Source organism: Plecotus auritus (genome assembly GCF_963455305.1).
Source record: "Plecotus auritus genome assembly, chromosome: 4".
NCBI classification, from domain to species: Eukaryota; Metazoa; Chordata; class Mammalia; order Chiroptera; family Vespertilionidae; genus Plecotus; species Plecotus auritus.
In genome coordinates, this window is record NC_137775.1 from 60307577 (window position 1) to 60323073 (window position 15497).

The following is a 15497-nucleotide window of genomic DNA, read 5'->3' on the forward strand; positions in this document are numbered from 1 at the left end:
TCTTTTCATGATTAAACACCTTCAGAGAATAACCTTCACTTACTTTCTCATTCTAACCCTTTGCTGTTCACATCTGTGCTTACTATCTTGCCAAACTCCTTTCCCCTAAATCACCAACCCTCTCCAAATCATCAATAATTATAGCCTCTTATTTATCTTCATCTTCCTTAATCTTTCTCATATTACTTATGCCCTCTTAACGTCTTTGTTTTAAAACACTGAATATATCTGGTTTTCTTCTCACTTTCTGTTATTTGCCTTTCTATCTCCTTTGCTGACCTCTTTTCCTTCTTCTTTGTCCTGTTCTTTCACTCCCATCAATAGTTCATACTCCCTAACTCACACTTGAAACATAATTCCTAGTCCATCCTCTTTCCCCTTTGATCCATCCTCCTACTAACTTGTCAGTCATGTCTCTCTTTAACACCTACAATCAGTCCACCCCTGCCCAAGACCAAATTTCTTAAGCTAAAATGCAAAGTGCTTCTCTATCTAGCTCCCATTTCCTTTTTCATCCATCCCCCATTCCACTGCCTGAGCCCTACTCTATAACCAAACCAGACAAGGTATCTTGCCCAATATACCTTCTGCTTCCTGTCTCCTACAACCTTCTAGAAAGAAGGCTTTCTGTTCCTACCATCTCCATTCACAGAGCAAGTATTTACTGTGAACCAAGAATAATGGTAAGCAAAAAAACAATGTCCATGAAATCATGGTGCTTGAAGTTAATCAAGGGTGACTGGAATTTATCAAATATCATACAAACTAGTAACATAAATCAGGAAAATGACTTTTCTAAATCTGTTTATGCTCAGGGCCTTGAACTCAAATGACCCTCCTCTATGCAGTCCACTTCAGCTATCCTACTCACCCCTGCCCCCTTTTTATTTTTTAAATATATTTTTATTGATTTCAGAGAAAGGAAGGGAGATGGAAAGAGAGATAGAAACATCAATGATGGGAATCACTGATTGGTTACCTCCTGCACACTCGTACTGGGGATTTAGTCCAAAACCCGGACATGTGCCCTGACCGGGAATCAAACTATGACCTGGTTCATGTCACCTCCTCCCCTTTTAATCCACAGTCTCTCCTCATGAAATAACCAGTGTTGTAAGTTTTACACTAGCACGTTAACATTTTGTATATGTATAAACATGATTTCTCCATCCCTGCCCACTCCTTTATTTACAGGCCTCATGCTATACATCTAGTTTTATATCTTGAGAATTCTTTGAGATGGTAGAGATCACCTGGTCACCCAAAACATCTGATATATAGCAATTAAGACAATGAACATTCTTCATTTATTCAAAATAATATTTTTAAGTGAAATTGCTTACCCAAGTATAAGGAACTGCCCTGGGGCTGGAAGACTCAGTTGTATAGAGTCTTTCAGTAGGATCAAAAGTGATGCCCAGCTATCCACTAAATTGGGCACTGGAATTCTGCAAGATAAATATGTTTTTTATATATACATATATAGAAATGCACAGTAAACTTTAATTTTCTTTATAATTTTACCAACAGTCTTTAACAAATTCTCCTTCTAGTTTCTCTGAAACATTCCCTAAATTTTTATAGACTATGAGAGAACAAAATCCCTAAAAGCTTTCTCTTTTCTTCTGTTATATAAAAAGAATATCAAATACATTTAATACCCAGTATGACTTATTAGTCTAGAAATTTTGCTGTAGAGACCCTGTTTTTAACACATGTACTCTCAAAACTAAAATACAACTCAAATCTCATTTTAATTACTAACATCATAGTCACCTTCTCCCTATCCTGTTCTCTCCACTTCTCTCCTTTACTAGTTCTTTTTTCTTCATCCATGAGTCTGTTTCATCTTTGGGAGACCTGTTAACCTACCCTAAACAACAGTCTCTCACCTATAGAGAAATTATCTTGTGTCTGTCTGATCTTAACCCTAACACCTCTATGTTTAGATTTTAGGCAGTCACAACTAGTTTTAATACACCATACAACCTAACTTTATAATAATGTCCATCATAGACCACAAAACGATGCCATGCTTGGTGATAAAACCGAATTACCCTATAACAGAGGATAAGGATTCAAGTTCTCTAGTAAGAATTTTATCAAAATTGAAGTCAATCAACTTTCTATTCAGGGGTTAACTAAATGGAAAATTGGAATGCCATAACAAAAATATATTTTAATATTATCATTACTAACATTTAAAAAATCATATTAGGCTACCACATATTCACCTATATAAAAATAATAATAAATTTAGAGCCAGTAGGCATGGTTTCAATAGTAGGACTCAGCTTTTTATTTATATTTAAATAATTTTCTTACAATTCAGTGTTTTAATACCCAGTGTATCTTAAATACCCTTAGGTCTTCAGGTTTTATATGTTTGGGTCATGAAGATATCCAATGACTCGTATTAATATATCCAGAAACAATGTTTCTGTTTCTAGCATTTGTTCTTTTAGTTTTAGGGGAAAGAGCAATTTCTTGAAAGAATTCAGGTGCTTTTGTCCTATGTCTCCTAACTTTTATACATTGCTAATACAGTAAGGAGAGATCCACATCAGTTATCTTACCTTTGAATATAAGCATAGAAAAACTGAAGCATGCAGACTTCCAAAGAAAGATGTTTCTATAAACAAAAGAAATCAATTTTACAGTGAAGAAAAATGCTGCCTTTGCTTTTTCATTGTTGCAACTACTCTGTATTTTACTGCCAATTTTTAATTAAAAAACAAAACAAAATCAAACACAAATTGTCATAAAAATAAAACAAAACCATGCAGCTCTCTTTCTTTTAGTACGGGGAAAAAACTCAAGCTAATTTATAAAGTTGAAAATGGATGGAAAGAATAGAAAGATTCTCAATTCCTACCCTACCACTCCAGCTCTTACTTTTATATGATCGATTTACTCTGTAAGTACCAAATCTAGTTTTATTTTAACTAGTTTATGCTTAGTTGGTGCTATCAGAATTAAGTTGAGATTTTTTATAAAATGTGCTTTTAATCTATTTTATCACACATTTCTGTTAAATTAATATAGTTAGCCAAATTTGGGAATAACGCCTAATATCTAAAATGTAGACTTTATCTAAAAATAGTGCTGAGTGAAACATATAATAAAAAGAAACAACTGTATTTAGAAATTAATACTAGGTAAGAAAATGAAACTGTTGACCACTGACATCCAATTTGTTCCCTCTTTAGTAGAAAATATTCCCTTGAAGTTTTCCCCTTTTATCACAAAGAAAATGAAGTATCTAATCTACTCAGAACTTAGTCGAGTAAGAACAGTGGGGTAGCAGGTTGAGTGTGTGTGTGTGAAATTTGCTCTTGTTTTCATATCCTGCACACTTAGCCCAATATTTGGTACAAGTAGATGCTGAAAATACTATGCTGAACTGAGCGTTCACAGGCAAATTTAAAATCCTATCACAAATGCCCCAGAGGTGATTTCAGAATAGTAAGAAAAGTACTAAAAAGATAAGAATATTGGCTATTTACATATGCAAGCACACTTTCCCTATTGGCAAATCAAGGAAAAAATTTCAAGATTTTCAGATCTGTGTAATAATTCTTTCATGGATTCGATTAGGTCTCTTTTGAATGGCCTGAAGTCTAATGTTTGTAGTTAATAAACAATTTCTAAGAAAATATGACCTCTTAGAATTGCTAGAATTAAAAGCAGAAATAGTAGAGAGGCCATAATTTTACTACTTGTAGAATTTCATGTCTGCCTAATTAAAGACAGTGCACTATGAATGCAGAGATTGTGTTATTCATTTTCTGTAGCTCTTCGAAGGTACAGTCTTGTACAGGATCAAGAAATGACACTGACTAGAACTAAAGTCATAGCAAAACATGGTAAGTTTACAGAATTAAGAGATCCATCTTGAGCAACAAGACAGGGATGCCCACTTTCATCAGTCTTATTTAACATAGTACTGAAAGTCCTAGCCACAATAATCAGACAAGAAAAAGAAATAAAAGGTGATCCAATTTGAAAGGAAGAAGAAAAACTGTCATTATTTGCAGATGACATGATACTTTATGTAGAGAATATTGAAGATTCCACCAAAAAAACTATTCAAACTGATAAATTGAGTAAAGTAGTAAGATACAAAATAAATATCCAGAAATCAGTTGCATTTTTATATACCAATAATGAACTATCAGAAAGAGAAAGTAAGAAAATAATCCCATTTACAACTGCATAAAAAATACATAGGGATAAATTTAACCAAGGATATAAAAGACCTGTATTTGGAAAATTATAAGACACTGAAGAAAGAAAATGAAAAAGACACAAATAAATGAAAGCATATACTGTGGTCATGGATAGCAAGAATATTGTAAAAATGTCCATACTACCCAAGCAATCTATAGATTCAACATAATTCCTATAAAAATACAAATGGCATACTTCACAGAACTAGAACAAATATTCCATAAATTTATATGGAACCACAACAGACCTGAATAGCCACAGCAATCTTGAGAAAGAAGAATAAAGTTGAAGGAAGCATGCTACCTAATATCAAACTATACTACAAGGCCATAATAATCAAAGCAACATGGTATTGGCATAAAAACAGACATATAGCCCTGACTGGTTTGGCTCAGTGGATAGAGAGTTGGCCCGTGGACTGGGGGGTCCCGGGTTCGATTCCGGTCAAGGGCATGTACCTTGGCTGTGGGCACATCCCCAGTGGGAGGTGTGCAGGAGGCAGCTGATCGATGTTTCTCTCTCATCGACATTTCTAACTCTCTATCCCCCTCCCTTCCTCTCTGTAAAAAATCAATAAAATATATTAAAAAAACACACAACAACAGACATGTATTAATGGAACAGAATAGAGAGCTGAGAAATAAACCCATGCCTGTATGGTCAATTAGTATAACATTTCACAAAGAAGATAAGAATATACACTGGGGGAAAGACAATCTACTCATTACATGGTGTTGGGAAAATTGGATACATGGAAAAAATGAAACTAGACTACCTCCTTTCACCATATATACAAGTATAAACTCAAAATAGATTAAAAACTTAAATGTAAGATTGGAAACCATAGAAAACATAGGTAGTAAAATCTTGGACATTTCTTTTAGTAAGTCTCCTTGGGCAAGGGAACACAAAAGCCTGCACAGCAAAGGAAAGCATTGAAAGGGAGGGAGGGAGGGAGGGATGGAAGGAGGGAGGGAAGAAAAGACAACCCACTGAATGGAGAACATATTCACCAATGATACATATGATAAAGGGTTAATATCCAAAATTTATAAAGAATTCATACACCAAAAAAATGCAAATAATTCAATTAAAAAATGGGCAAAAAACCTGAATAGACACTTCTCCAAAGAGGACATCCAGATGGCCAATAGACATATGAAAAGATGCTCAAAGTCATTAATCATCAGAGAAATGCTATTTAAAACCACAAGCGATATCACCTCATGCCTGTCAGAATGGCTATCACCAATAAATCCACAAATGACAAGTGTTAGCGACAATGTGGAGAAAAGGGAACCCTTGTGCACTGTTGGTGGTAATGCAGATTGATGCAGCCATTGTAGAAACAGTGTGGAGGACCCTCAAAAAATTAAAAATGGAACTGCCTTATGACCCAGTGATTCCACTTCTGGTATATATCCAAAGAAACCCAAAACACTAATTCGAAAGAATATATGCACCCCTATGTTCACTGCACTGTTAATTACCATAGCCAAGGTATGGAAACAACCCAAGTGCCCATCAATAGAGAAGTGGATAAAAAAGCAGTGGTACATATATACAATAGAATATTACTCGGCCATAAAAAAGAAGGAAGCCTTAACCATTTGCATCAGCATGAATATTATGCCAAAGGGTACTAGGCTAAGTGAAATACGTCAGTCAGAGAAAGACAAATAGCATATGATTTCATTTATATGTGGAATCTAAAGAAAACTATAAACAAATAGAAACAGACTCATAGATACAGAGAACAGACTGCTGGTTGCCAGAGAGGAGGAGGATTAAAGACTGGGAGGAAAAGGTGAAGGGATTGAGAAGTACAGATTGGTAGATAACAAAATAGTAATGGATCTGTAAAGTACAGCATAGGAAATATAGTCAATAAGATTGTAATAACTATGTACGGTGTCAGATGAGTACAGGAAAGATCAGGGGGAACACTTTGTAAAGTATATGAATGTCTAACCACTATGCTGTTTACATGAAACTAATACAAAATAATATTGAACGTAAACATTAATTGAAAAATAGAAAAAATAAAAGACATTCATTTAGAAGAGAAAGCAATGAAGAAGCTTTGAGAAAGTCAACGACTGAGGTAAGCAGACCTTGGACTCTGGCTCTGTGTTATTCCTTTAAAGGACCAGAACCCCTCCAGCCTTCCCTTCCCCGCCACTAAGAATTAGGTCACACAGCTGTTGACTGCCTTAGACGTACATATAGAGATATAAGCAGTAAACTGTTTTTCACTAGCTACAGAATGATCACTATAGTAAGTCACTGAAGTTATTGATAACAGTTTTTATTACAGCAGTGCAAGTGCTACATGCACTCATCTCTGCAAAAAAGACATTACTGTACAACAAAAACCTTACCTACCAGCATCATTTTTCAAATAGAACTGTAAACAAAATCTGACAAAAGCTCTTCTTACCTTGTCTTTTGCTATGGCTGGGGGCTGCTTTAAAACTTCTTTCACAGTCTGTATAACAGTTTCTGTTCTCATGACACTGATTGAGCGAACCAGTTCTACCAGTAAAAGCTGTTCTTCACTGGCTGCAGGAATAACCTGGATAACACATCATTGTATTTACATACGTGTATACATAAGTCTTTTAAGAGGACTTTCAAAGGATTTTTCAAGTCCATTGATTATATATCTGGTAAAATTTGTATTTTTCTTATCAGTAACACATGTACATTATTTTAAAAAAATCATATAGGACAATAAGCCTGAATTTTAAAAAAATTGCAGTGCCCTATCCTTTCTCATGACCCAAAGCAACCATGTTCAACTCTTAGCTCTTTTCTATTATTTCTGAAAAATACACAATGCTATTATATTTTCCTATTTCACTCCCCCCGCCCTTGTCCCAATTTTAGATATTATCTACTGACTTCTAACTTTAGGAGACAATGATTGAGGTCGCTTACTCTTTTCTTCCTGTTCTCTCAACATAGTTATATCATTAATTTTACTTAAATAAACATCCAGTGTTCACATGCCTACTTATGGTTGTGCTGTATATTGCACTATCATTGCATTTCTCTTCTAATTAAACTTTTTGTTTTTCCTAGAATTAAGACACTGCTTTTTTTAAAATTTGGTTTTCTCTCTATCACAAATTCTTCCCCAATGCTCCAGCAACTGTAAATCTCCTCTAATTACATATTCAAACATACCAGGTAGTTAATTTTCTACCCTTTCCTACTCCATTTAGTGTCTCCTTTTTTTTTTTTGCCCCGTGAGAAATCTGCTCAATGTCTTTCTGTTCTACCCTGGGTTCGTGCCCTCTAGGCTTGCTACACAGTATCATCTTGATATCTCTCCTGTGACCATCAGCCTGGAAATTCCCTTTCCTTCTCTTCTGTGTTGGAACCCCTATTGATTGGATCCTAAAACTTCTTCCTTCTTGGTTTATTCCTCCTCTGGTGGAGATGCATTTTCCTGTAGTTGAGAAAGCTTAAATTTATGGCAATTTTTTTTTTTTTTTTGAGACATTGCAACATTGCATGGTTCAAAACACCTTAAGTGACATTTTGGCTGGGTATGAAATTATAGTTTGAAACCAATTTTCCATCACAATTTCCAGTGTTGCTATTGACAAGTCTTATCATTATTCCAGTATTTTCTCTTGAGGATATTTTCAGATCTCCTCTTTAAATCCAGTGTCCTTTAATCACATGCCGATCTTTGTGGAGATCTCTTTTTCACAAACTGTCAGAGGAATGTTCTTGTACTATTTCTTTGATATTATTCTCTCATTTTTTTCTGTTCTATCTTTCTGCAAAAAGATATTGAACCTCCAGTATCAATTCCCTAATTTTCTTCTGTGTACTTTGATTTTTTTAGAAAATGGAAGGGGGGGAGTGAGGGGAGAAGAGAGAAAGAGAGAGGGGGGAAAGAGAGAAACAGAGAAAGAGAAACATTGATGTGAGAGAGAATCATCAATCAGGTGCCCTCCCATATGTGCCCCAACTGGGGATTAAACCTGCCACCTGGGTATGTGTCCTGACCAGAAATCAAACCCTCCACCTTTTAGTGTACAGCACAACCCTCCAACCAACTAAGCCACACCAGCCAGGGCTCACTTCCCTAATTTTCTTATCTCCTTTTTCCCATGTCCATCTTTCCAAGTTTGCATGCTAATTCTGATATTTAACCCTTTTGCTTGCAACTCTTAAAAGTTTGTTTTGCTTCTGCTATAAAATTCAATATCCAAGAAAAATTTGAATTTTTGCAATGATCTTTCTACCAGTCTCTTATCTTATGGATGCAATATGGTTTCACTTATTCAAAGACATTATTATTATTGTTCATATCTTCTGTTATCTGCATTGTTTCTTCTTTTTTTTATATATAGTTGTTTTGGTCTTTGTCTATCATATAAGCTTTTTTCCATATGACTGTTAATTCTTATCTTTATATTCATAGTTTAAGGTATATAAACCAGTGATTGGACATTACATAACTTAACATAACTTATTACCCCAATAAATCTAGTTCCCATCTGATACCACACAATTATTACAATATTATTGATTATAATTCCTTCATTTTTTTCACCCAATGCCCCTCCCATCTTTCACCCAGTCCCCCAATCACCCACCCCTCTGGCAACTATCAGTCTGTTTCCTGTATTTATGAGACTGTTTCTGTTTTGTTTATAGTTTTCTGTAGATTCCATATATAAGTGAAATCATATGCTATTTGTCTTTCTCTGACTGACTTACATAACTTAACATAATACCCTCTAGGTCCACCCATGCTGTTTCAAATGGTAAAACTTCGTTCTTTTTTTATGGCCGAGTAATATTCCATTATATATATGTACCACTGCTTTTTTATCCACTAGTCTATTGATGGGCACTTGGGTTGCTTCTATAACTTGGCTATTGTAAATAATGATGCAGTGAACATAGGGGTGCATATATTCTTTCAAACTGATGTTTTGGGTTTCTTTGGATATATACCAGAAGTGGAATCACTGGGTCATAAGGCAGTTTTAATTTTTTGAGTTTTCTACAGTGGCTGCACCAATCTGCATTACCACCAACAGTGCATAAGAATTCCCTTTTCTCCACATCCTCACCAGCACTTGTATTTTAATTTATTGATGACAGCCATTCTGACGGGTGTGAGGTAATATCTCCTTGTGGTTTTAAACGGCATTTCTCTGATGATTAATGACATTGAGCATATGTCTATTGGCCATCTGTTTGTCCTCTTTGGAGAAGTGTCTATTCAGATCCTTTGCCAATTTTATTTTTAAATCCTCATCTGAGGATATATTTTTACTTATTTGAGAGAGAGAGGAAGATAGAGAGAGGGGGGGAGTGAGGGAGAGAGAGAGGGAGAAACACTGATGTGAGAGAGAAACATCGATTGGTTACCCCATGTATCTGCCCCAACCAGGAATCAAACTCCCAACACTGAACCCCAACCTTGGTATCTGCTCTGACCAGGAACTGAAACCCAACCTCTGTGGTATGGGACTACACTCCAATCAACTAAGCCACCTGCCAGGGTCCTTTGAGCATTTTTAATTTGGATTGTTTGTATTTTTTGAGTTCTTTATAAATTTTGAATATTAACCCTTTATCATATGTATCATTGGTGAATACGTTCTCCATTCAATGGGTTGATTTTTCTTTTTTGATCGTTTCCTTTGCTGTGCAAGAACTTTTAAGATAATGTAGTTACATTTGTTTATTTTTTCTTTTGTTTACCCTGCCCAAGGAGATTTGTTAAGAGAAATGTCCAAGATTCCTACTGCTTATGTTTTCTATGATTTTTATGGTTTCCAGTCTTACATTTAAGTTTTTAATCCATTTTGAGTTTATACTTGTATACAGTGTAAGAAGGTGATCTAGTTTCACTTTTTTTGTAAGTATCTGCCTAATGTTCCAAACGTTTAATGAATAGATTATCATTACCCCACTGTATGTTCTTGCTTCCTTTGTCAAATACTAATTGACTGCTTTTACATATTCCAGGATTCTAATTCTGTCCAATGTAATATCTACTACTTAATTTTCAAATGTTAAAATAATGTCATATAAGTGAAATGTTTATTTTTAGTACTTTAGAAATGTCAGCATACATGTAATGTGAAGTCAGCACAAAAATAACATCAGAAACCTCTAGCTAGACAAATCATATATCTTGTCTGAATGTAAATAACCTTAATATTCTAATGTGTCACTATTTATTTCTAATATAGGACACTTTCTTGAGCTTTAAAGGTCACAAAGTAACAAAATTTTCACATATATAACCCAGTAAAAAACAATTTATGAATTACATTTAGAAACAAACTATTTAACCTATTATGTCATAATGAAAAACTAGTGAATGTAAAAACTTTTCTTCGTATCCTTGCTTTGTACCCTGAGTAGCTAGCATTTAAACGATACACAGTACTATATCATCATGGCTGTTTAAATATGGCTACAGTTTTAATGTCATACTAATTTTTCTTTTCACATAAAAAATACCTTTTATAATTACTTAAGAAATTTAGGCAACAAGTCGTTACCTAAACAGGTGCACAAAATGTTGCTTTTCTACTTACCCACCTGATACTGGCCCTTTTTAATTAATGGAGAGTTGAAAATTAGCTTGTCCAACAGGTCATCAAATGATATTGTTTTGTTCAATATCTTTTCATTATAACATGGATGAGATGCTGTAGGAACTTAACTGTTGTTTATATCAATTAGCCTATAGTAACGTTGGTTTCATTATATGTTCCAAAAACCCACTGTCAATGTTAAGTGAGGACGTACTGTACTCGCCAAATGCTTTACCAAACAAAAAAATAAAAAGTATAAAATGATTAAATACATACCTTGGTCCTGTTGATATTTTTATTCTGCCTTCTTTCATTCCATACAAATGCAATGGCAGCCATAAAGTGAACACCATGATTCATTGAAATGGGGCCCAATAATTCAAGAATTTGCTGTCTCAAGTTCTAAAACAAGCAAGTGAATTAAAAAGTATAAAAGCATTAACAACTAACCTGCACTTTATTTTTCTTGAAGTAATGCACAGTACCTATATGTTTTACTACCTAAACAACAGTAGAGTAAACTTTAATCATGTTAATATATGCAACCATGGTCATTTTAATTCTAAAATGGTGTGGGGGGGGCGGGTCCTATAAAATGACAACCAATCAGCTAAATTCAAGAGTGTAATTAGTATGATGAGATAACAGAAAAACACAATATAGTTGACCCTTGAACAACAAGGGTTTGAATTGCAAAGATCCACTAATATGTTAATTTTTTTCCAATAAATACTTGCACTATTTTCCATCTGCATTTGGGAGTCCATGAATGTGAAGGACTGTATGCACTGTTCTAAGCTATTTTATATAGGACACTTGATCACCTACAGATTTTGACACCAGGGGAGGTGTCCTGGAATCAATCCTCTGTGGACATTGAGGGAAAAAAAATTGAGGGCAGACAAAAGTTACTCATGGATTTTCCAATGCACTGGGATCAGTGCCCCCAACCCATGTGGCTCAAGGGGCAACTATACATGAAATTCAATTACGTTTAATGTAGATTCATTATTAAGAGGGGAAGAAGTTTTACATTTTAGTAAAATTGAATAAAATAAAAACCAGTTTAATCCAAATATCAGTACTTAGACAAAATTTTCCTCATGATTCTAACCCTTCCCCTTTTCCCAATTACAAACATGTTCCCACGACTCACAAGACCAGGAAATCAGGTCTAGATAATAGAGGAATGTCAATTTTACAACTGACATAGCATAACACACTTTTAAAAATTCATATAATTTTCTTCTAAGTATAAAGTAGAAAATTTGGAAAATATGTAACAGTATTTTTAAAACAAACATTAATTCCATCATTCTGAGATCATCACTATTAACACATGAAATTTATTCCTTTTTCTGAGAGAAATTTATTTTCTTTACATGACTGGAAATACAGCATTTGTTCAACTAAGTAACATCCCTGTTTCACTAAACTTTTAAGCATTTTTCTACCCACTAAGAATTCTCAAAACTACAATTATTAGTAGCTACATAATGTAACACTAAAGAATAATTTACTGAACCATTTCCTTATTTCTTGTTTAGAATCTCTCTGTTTGCCTTATAAATATATCTTTTCTTAATTTTGGATTACTTTAAAATTCATTACTAGGTAAAAGACTATAAAAATTTTAAAGCCCTCTGAAAAGGAAGAAAGTTTAACATGTATGAATAAACATAAAAAACATTATGTCATATGAAAGAAGCTAAATACAAAAGATGAAATAATGCATGGTTCTGTTTATTCAAAATGCTCAGAAGCAACTCTACATATAGAGAATACAGATTAATAGTTTATGAAGGGATGGCGACCGGCAGGAAGGTAGGGAGGGAAAGTGTGTGAGAGAGTGAGAGAGCAATAAGAGGTGTGTGTGGACGTGTGTGGGTGTGTGTGTGAGTGAAATAGGGACAGTCAGACCCTGCAGTTCTTCCAGGGGATTGCCAATCCGGGCAGTCTTAGACGGCAAAACCCCGCTGCCACCGCAAACACTCCGGGAGGACACCGGCGGCACAGAGACCACGCCATCTTGAAGAACAGAACAGCTTGAGACTAGGATCCTAGCCTCGCCACCACCCAGTCTGGTCTCGGAAGCAAACCAGGACCCTACAGCTGCTATGGTAGAAGACCTGCCACCACGGCTGCAAACCCAGGGACACCAAGATTCCAGGCACCCGGCCGCAGATTTCTGTGAGTCACAAAGCCAATCCCCCTCCCCTGCCGCCCCTGCGGCAGCGACACAGAAATTATCAGACCCCAGCTGCACAATAAGGCTTTCTGCACACACAAAGCAGTGGCAACTCTGCCTGACTTTGAGCCTTGGTGTCAGACACGGGAAGTTTGTTTCCCGCAACTAGTCTCCGTGCCCAGGCAGGGAGACTGAGCGGAATTCAAGCCTAGCCGCTCATCCCTAGGGAGGTAGTTTCCGTGACCAGATCCCACGCCCACACAGGGCAGGGAGACAGCGCTGAACTTGACCCTGGACTTGTGAACTCGGGGAATTTGTTTCCTGCGACTCATCTCTGCACCCAGGCAGGGAGACTGAGTGGAATTCGAGCCTAGCTGCTCATCCCTAGGGAGGTAGTTTCTGCGACCAGATCCTGTGCCCATGCAGGGCAGGGAGACAGCATTGAACTTGAGCCCGGACTTGTAAACTCGGGGAATTTGATTCCCGCAACTCGTCTCCATGCCCAGGCAGGGAGACTGAGCTGAATTCGAACCTAGCTGCTCATCCTTAGGGAGGTGGTTTTCTGCGACCAGATCCAGCACCACGTAGGGAGACAGCACTGAATTTGAGCCTGGGGGTGCAAACCCAGGGAGTTTGTTTCCCATGACCAGACCCTGCACCTTAGCAGAGAGGCTGCGGTGAAGTTGAACCTGGATGTGCAGTCTCGGGGAGTTTGTTCCCCATGACCAGACCCTGTGCCCACACAGGAAGGCAGCGCTGAATTTGAGCCTGGGTACATGGACACAGGGAGTTTGTTTTCCACAGTGCACACCCGCGTGACCAGACCCCACACCCACACTAAGTGGCAGTGCCACCTGACTTTGATTCAGGGCAAGCACACACAGAGGCTGTTTTCCGCAGGGCAGAAGTGGACCTCCTGCCAACACAGTGCGACCTAGCACCCGTCTCCTGGGCAGATCAGGGACCCTGAATCTCCACACAAGAGGCAGCATTGACCACCAGTGACTAGACTCCGTTCCTCATTACGTGTGTCTGAGATCCCTGATTCCCAGTACATTCACACTAAGAGCCAGTGACTCCAATTCTTGGCACATGTGCACACAGGGACCTGACTCTCAGTGTGAGGTAGCACCAAGAAACAGACTCTGATACTCGATTCTCGGCATGGACACAGGGAGCCTCTGACTCCTGACACGCAATAGGGGACTTTGATTTTTGGCACACGCCAGTGGGTTCTCTGTTTCAACGTGGTGCAGGTAGGGTCCCTGATTCTAGGTGCACACACGAGGCCACACTAAGCGCCTGTGACTCTGACCCAGGGTGAGCGTGGCTCCCACCAACCCACAGCAACCGCACGTCTTGGTATCAGAGCTCTTTAGTGACACTTGGGGTGTACAAAACTCCCACTGCACACGGTCCAGGCCCCTGCAACTCGACATTTGAACCTTCTGGTGATAGTCAGAATGGAGAGACAACAAAGCAATCCCCGAGGAAAGAAAAGGAGGAATCGCCAAGTAAGGAAATAAGTGAAATGGACAACATGACAGAAAAATAATTCAGAGTAATGGTCATACAGCTCATACACCGGATGGACAAGAAAAATCAACAACCTATGCAAAAATCAGGAAGAAATGAAAAATGATATAGCTACAATCAAAAACACTATAGAAGGCTTCAACAGTAGACTAGAAGAAGCAGAGGACCGAATCAGTGAGTTAGATCAGGTACAGAAACGAGCCCAATCTGAACAGGCAACTAGAGAAAAAATTAAAAAGCAGAAGGAGAGCCTAAGGGAGCTTTGGGACAATGCAAAACAAAATAACATATGTATAATAGGGCTTCCAGAAGGACAAGAAGAGCAGCAAGGATTAGAAAATTTATTTGAAGAAAAAATGACAGAAAACTTCCCTGATATGGGGAAGAAAAAAGTTACTCAAGTACAAAGAGTCCCAAGCAAGATGAATCCCAAAAGACCCACACCAAGACACGCCATAATTACAATGGCAAATGTTATCGACAAAGAGAATCTTAAAGGCTGCAAGAGAGAGACAGAGAGTTACCTACAAAGGATCCCCCATCAGATTATCAAATGATTTCTCAACAGAAACACATCAAGCTAGAAGGGAATGGAAGGAAGTATACAAAGTGTTGCAAAGCAAGGGACTGAATCCAAGAATACTCTATCCAGCAAGACTATCACTCAAAATTAAAGGGAAATCAGGAGCTTCACAGACAAAAAAAGGCTAAGGGAGCTTATCACTACCAAACCAGCAATGCAAGAAATACTAAAGGGAATGCTGTATAAAGAAGAAACAAAAAGGTAAGAAGGAACACAGCCTCAAAAAATAAAAATGGCTACAAACAAGTACCTTTCAATAATAACTATAAATGTAAACGGACTAAATGCTCCAATCAAAAGACATCAAGTGGCTGAATGGATTAAAAAAAAGACCCATATATATGCTGTCTACAAGAGACTCACCTTAGAGCAAGGGACT

At 37.1% G+C, this 15497-nt stretch overlaps 1 protein-coding gene across 1 annotated transcript in view; it reads right to left on the reverse strand.

The window, feature by feature from the left end:
• Positions 1-15497, reverse strand: part of DOP1A (DOP1 leucine zipper like protein A) — a 113602-nt gene that overhangs the window by 18480 nt on the left and 79625 nt on the right. The window contains exons 25-28 of the mRNA XM_080667086.1: positions 11088-11213; positions 6671-6805; positions 2577-2632; positions 1344-1448 (exon numbers count right to left, since the gene is read on the reverse strand). Of these exons, the coding sequence (XP_080523212.1) occupies positions 1344-1448; positions 2577-2632; positions 6671-6805; positions 11088-11213 (422 nt within the window). The remainder of the gene's footprint in view (positions 1-1343; positions 1449-2576; positions 2633-6670; positions 6806-11087; positions 11214-15497) is intronic.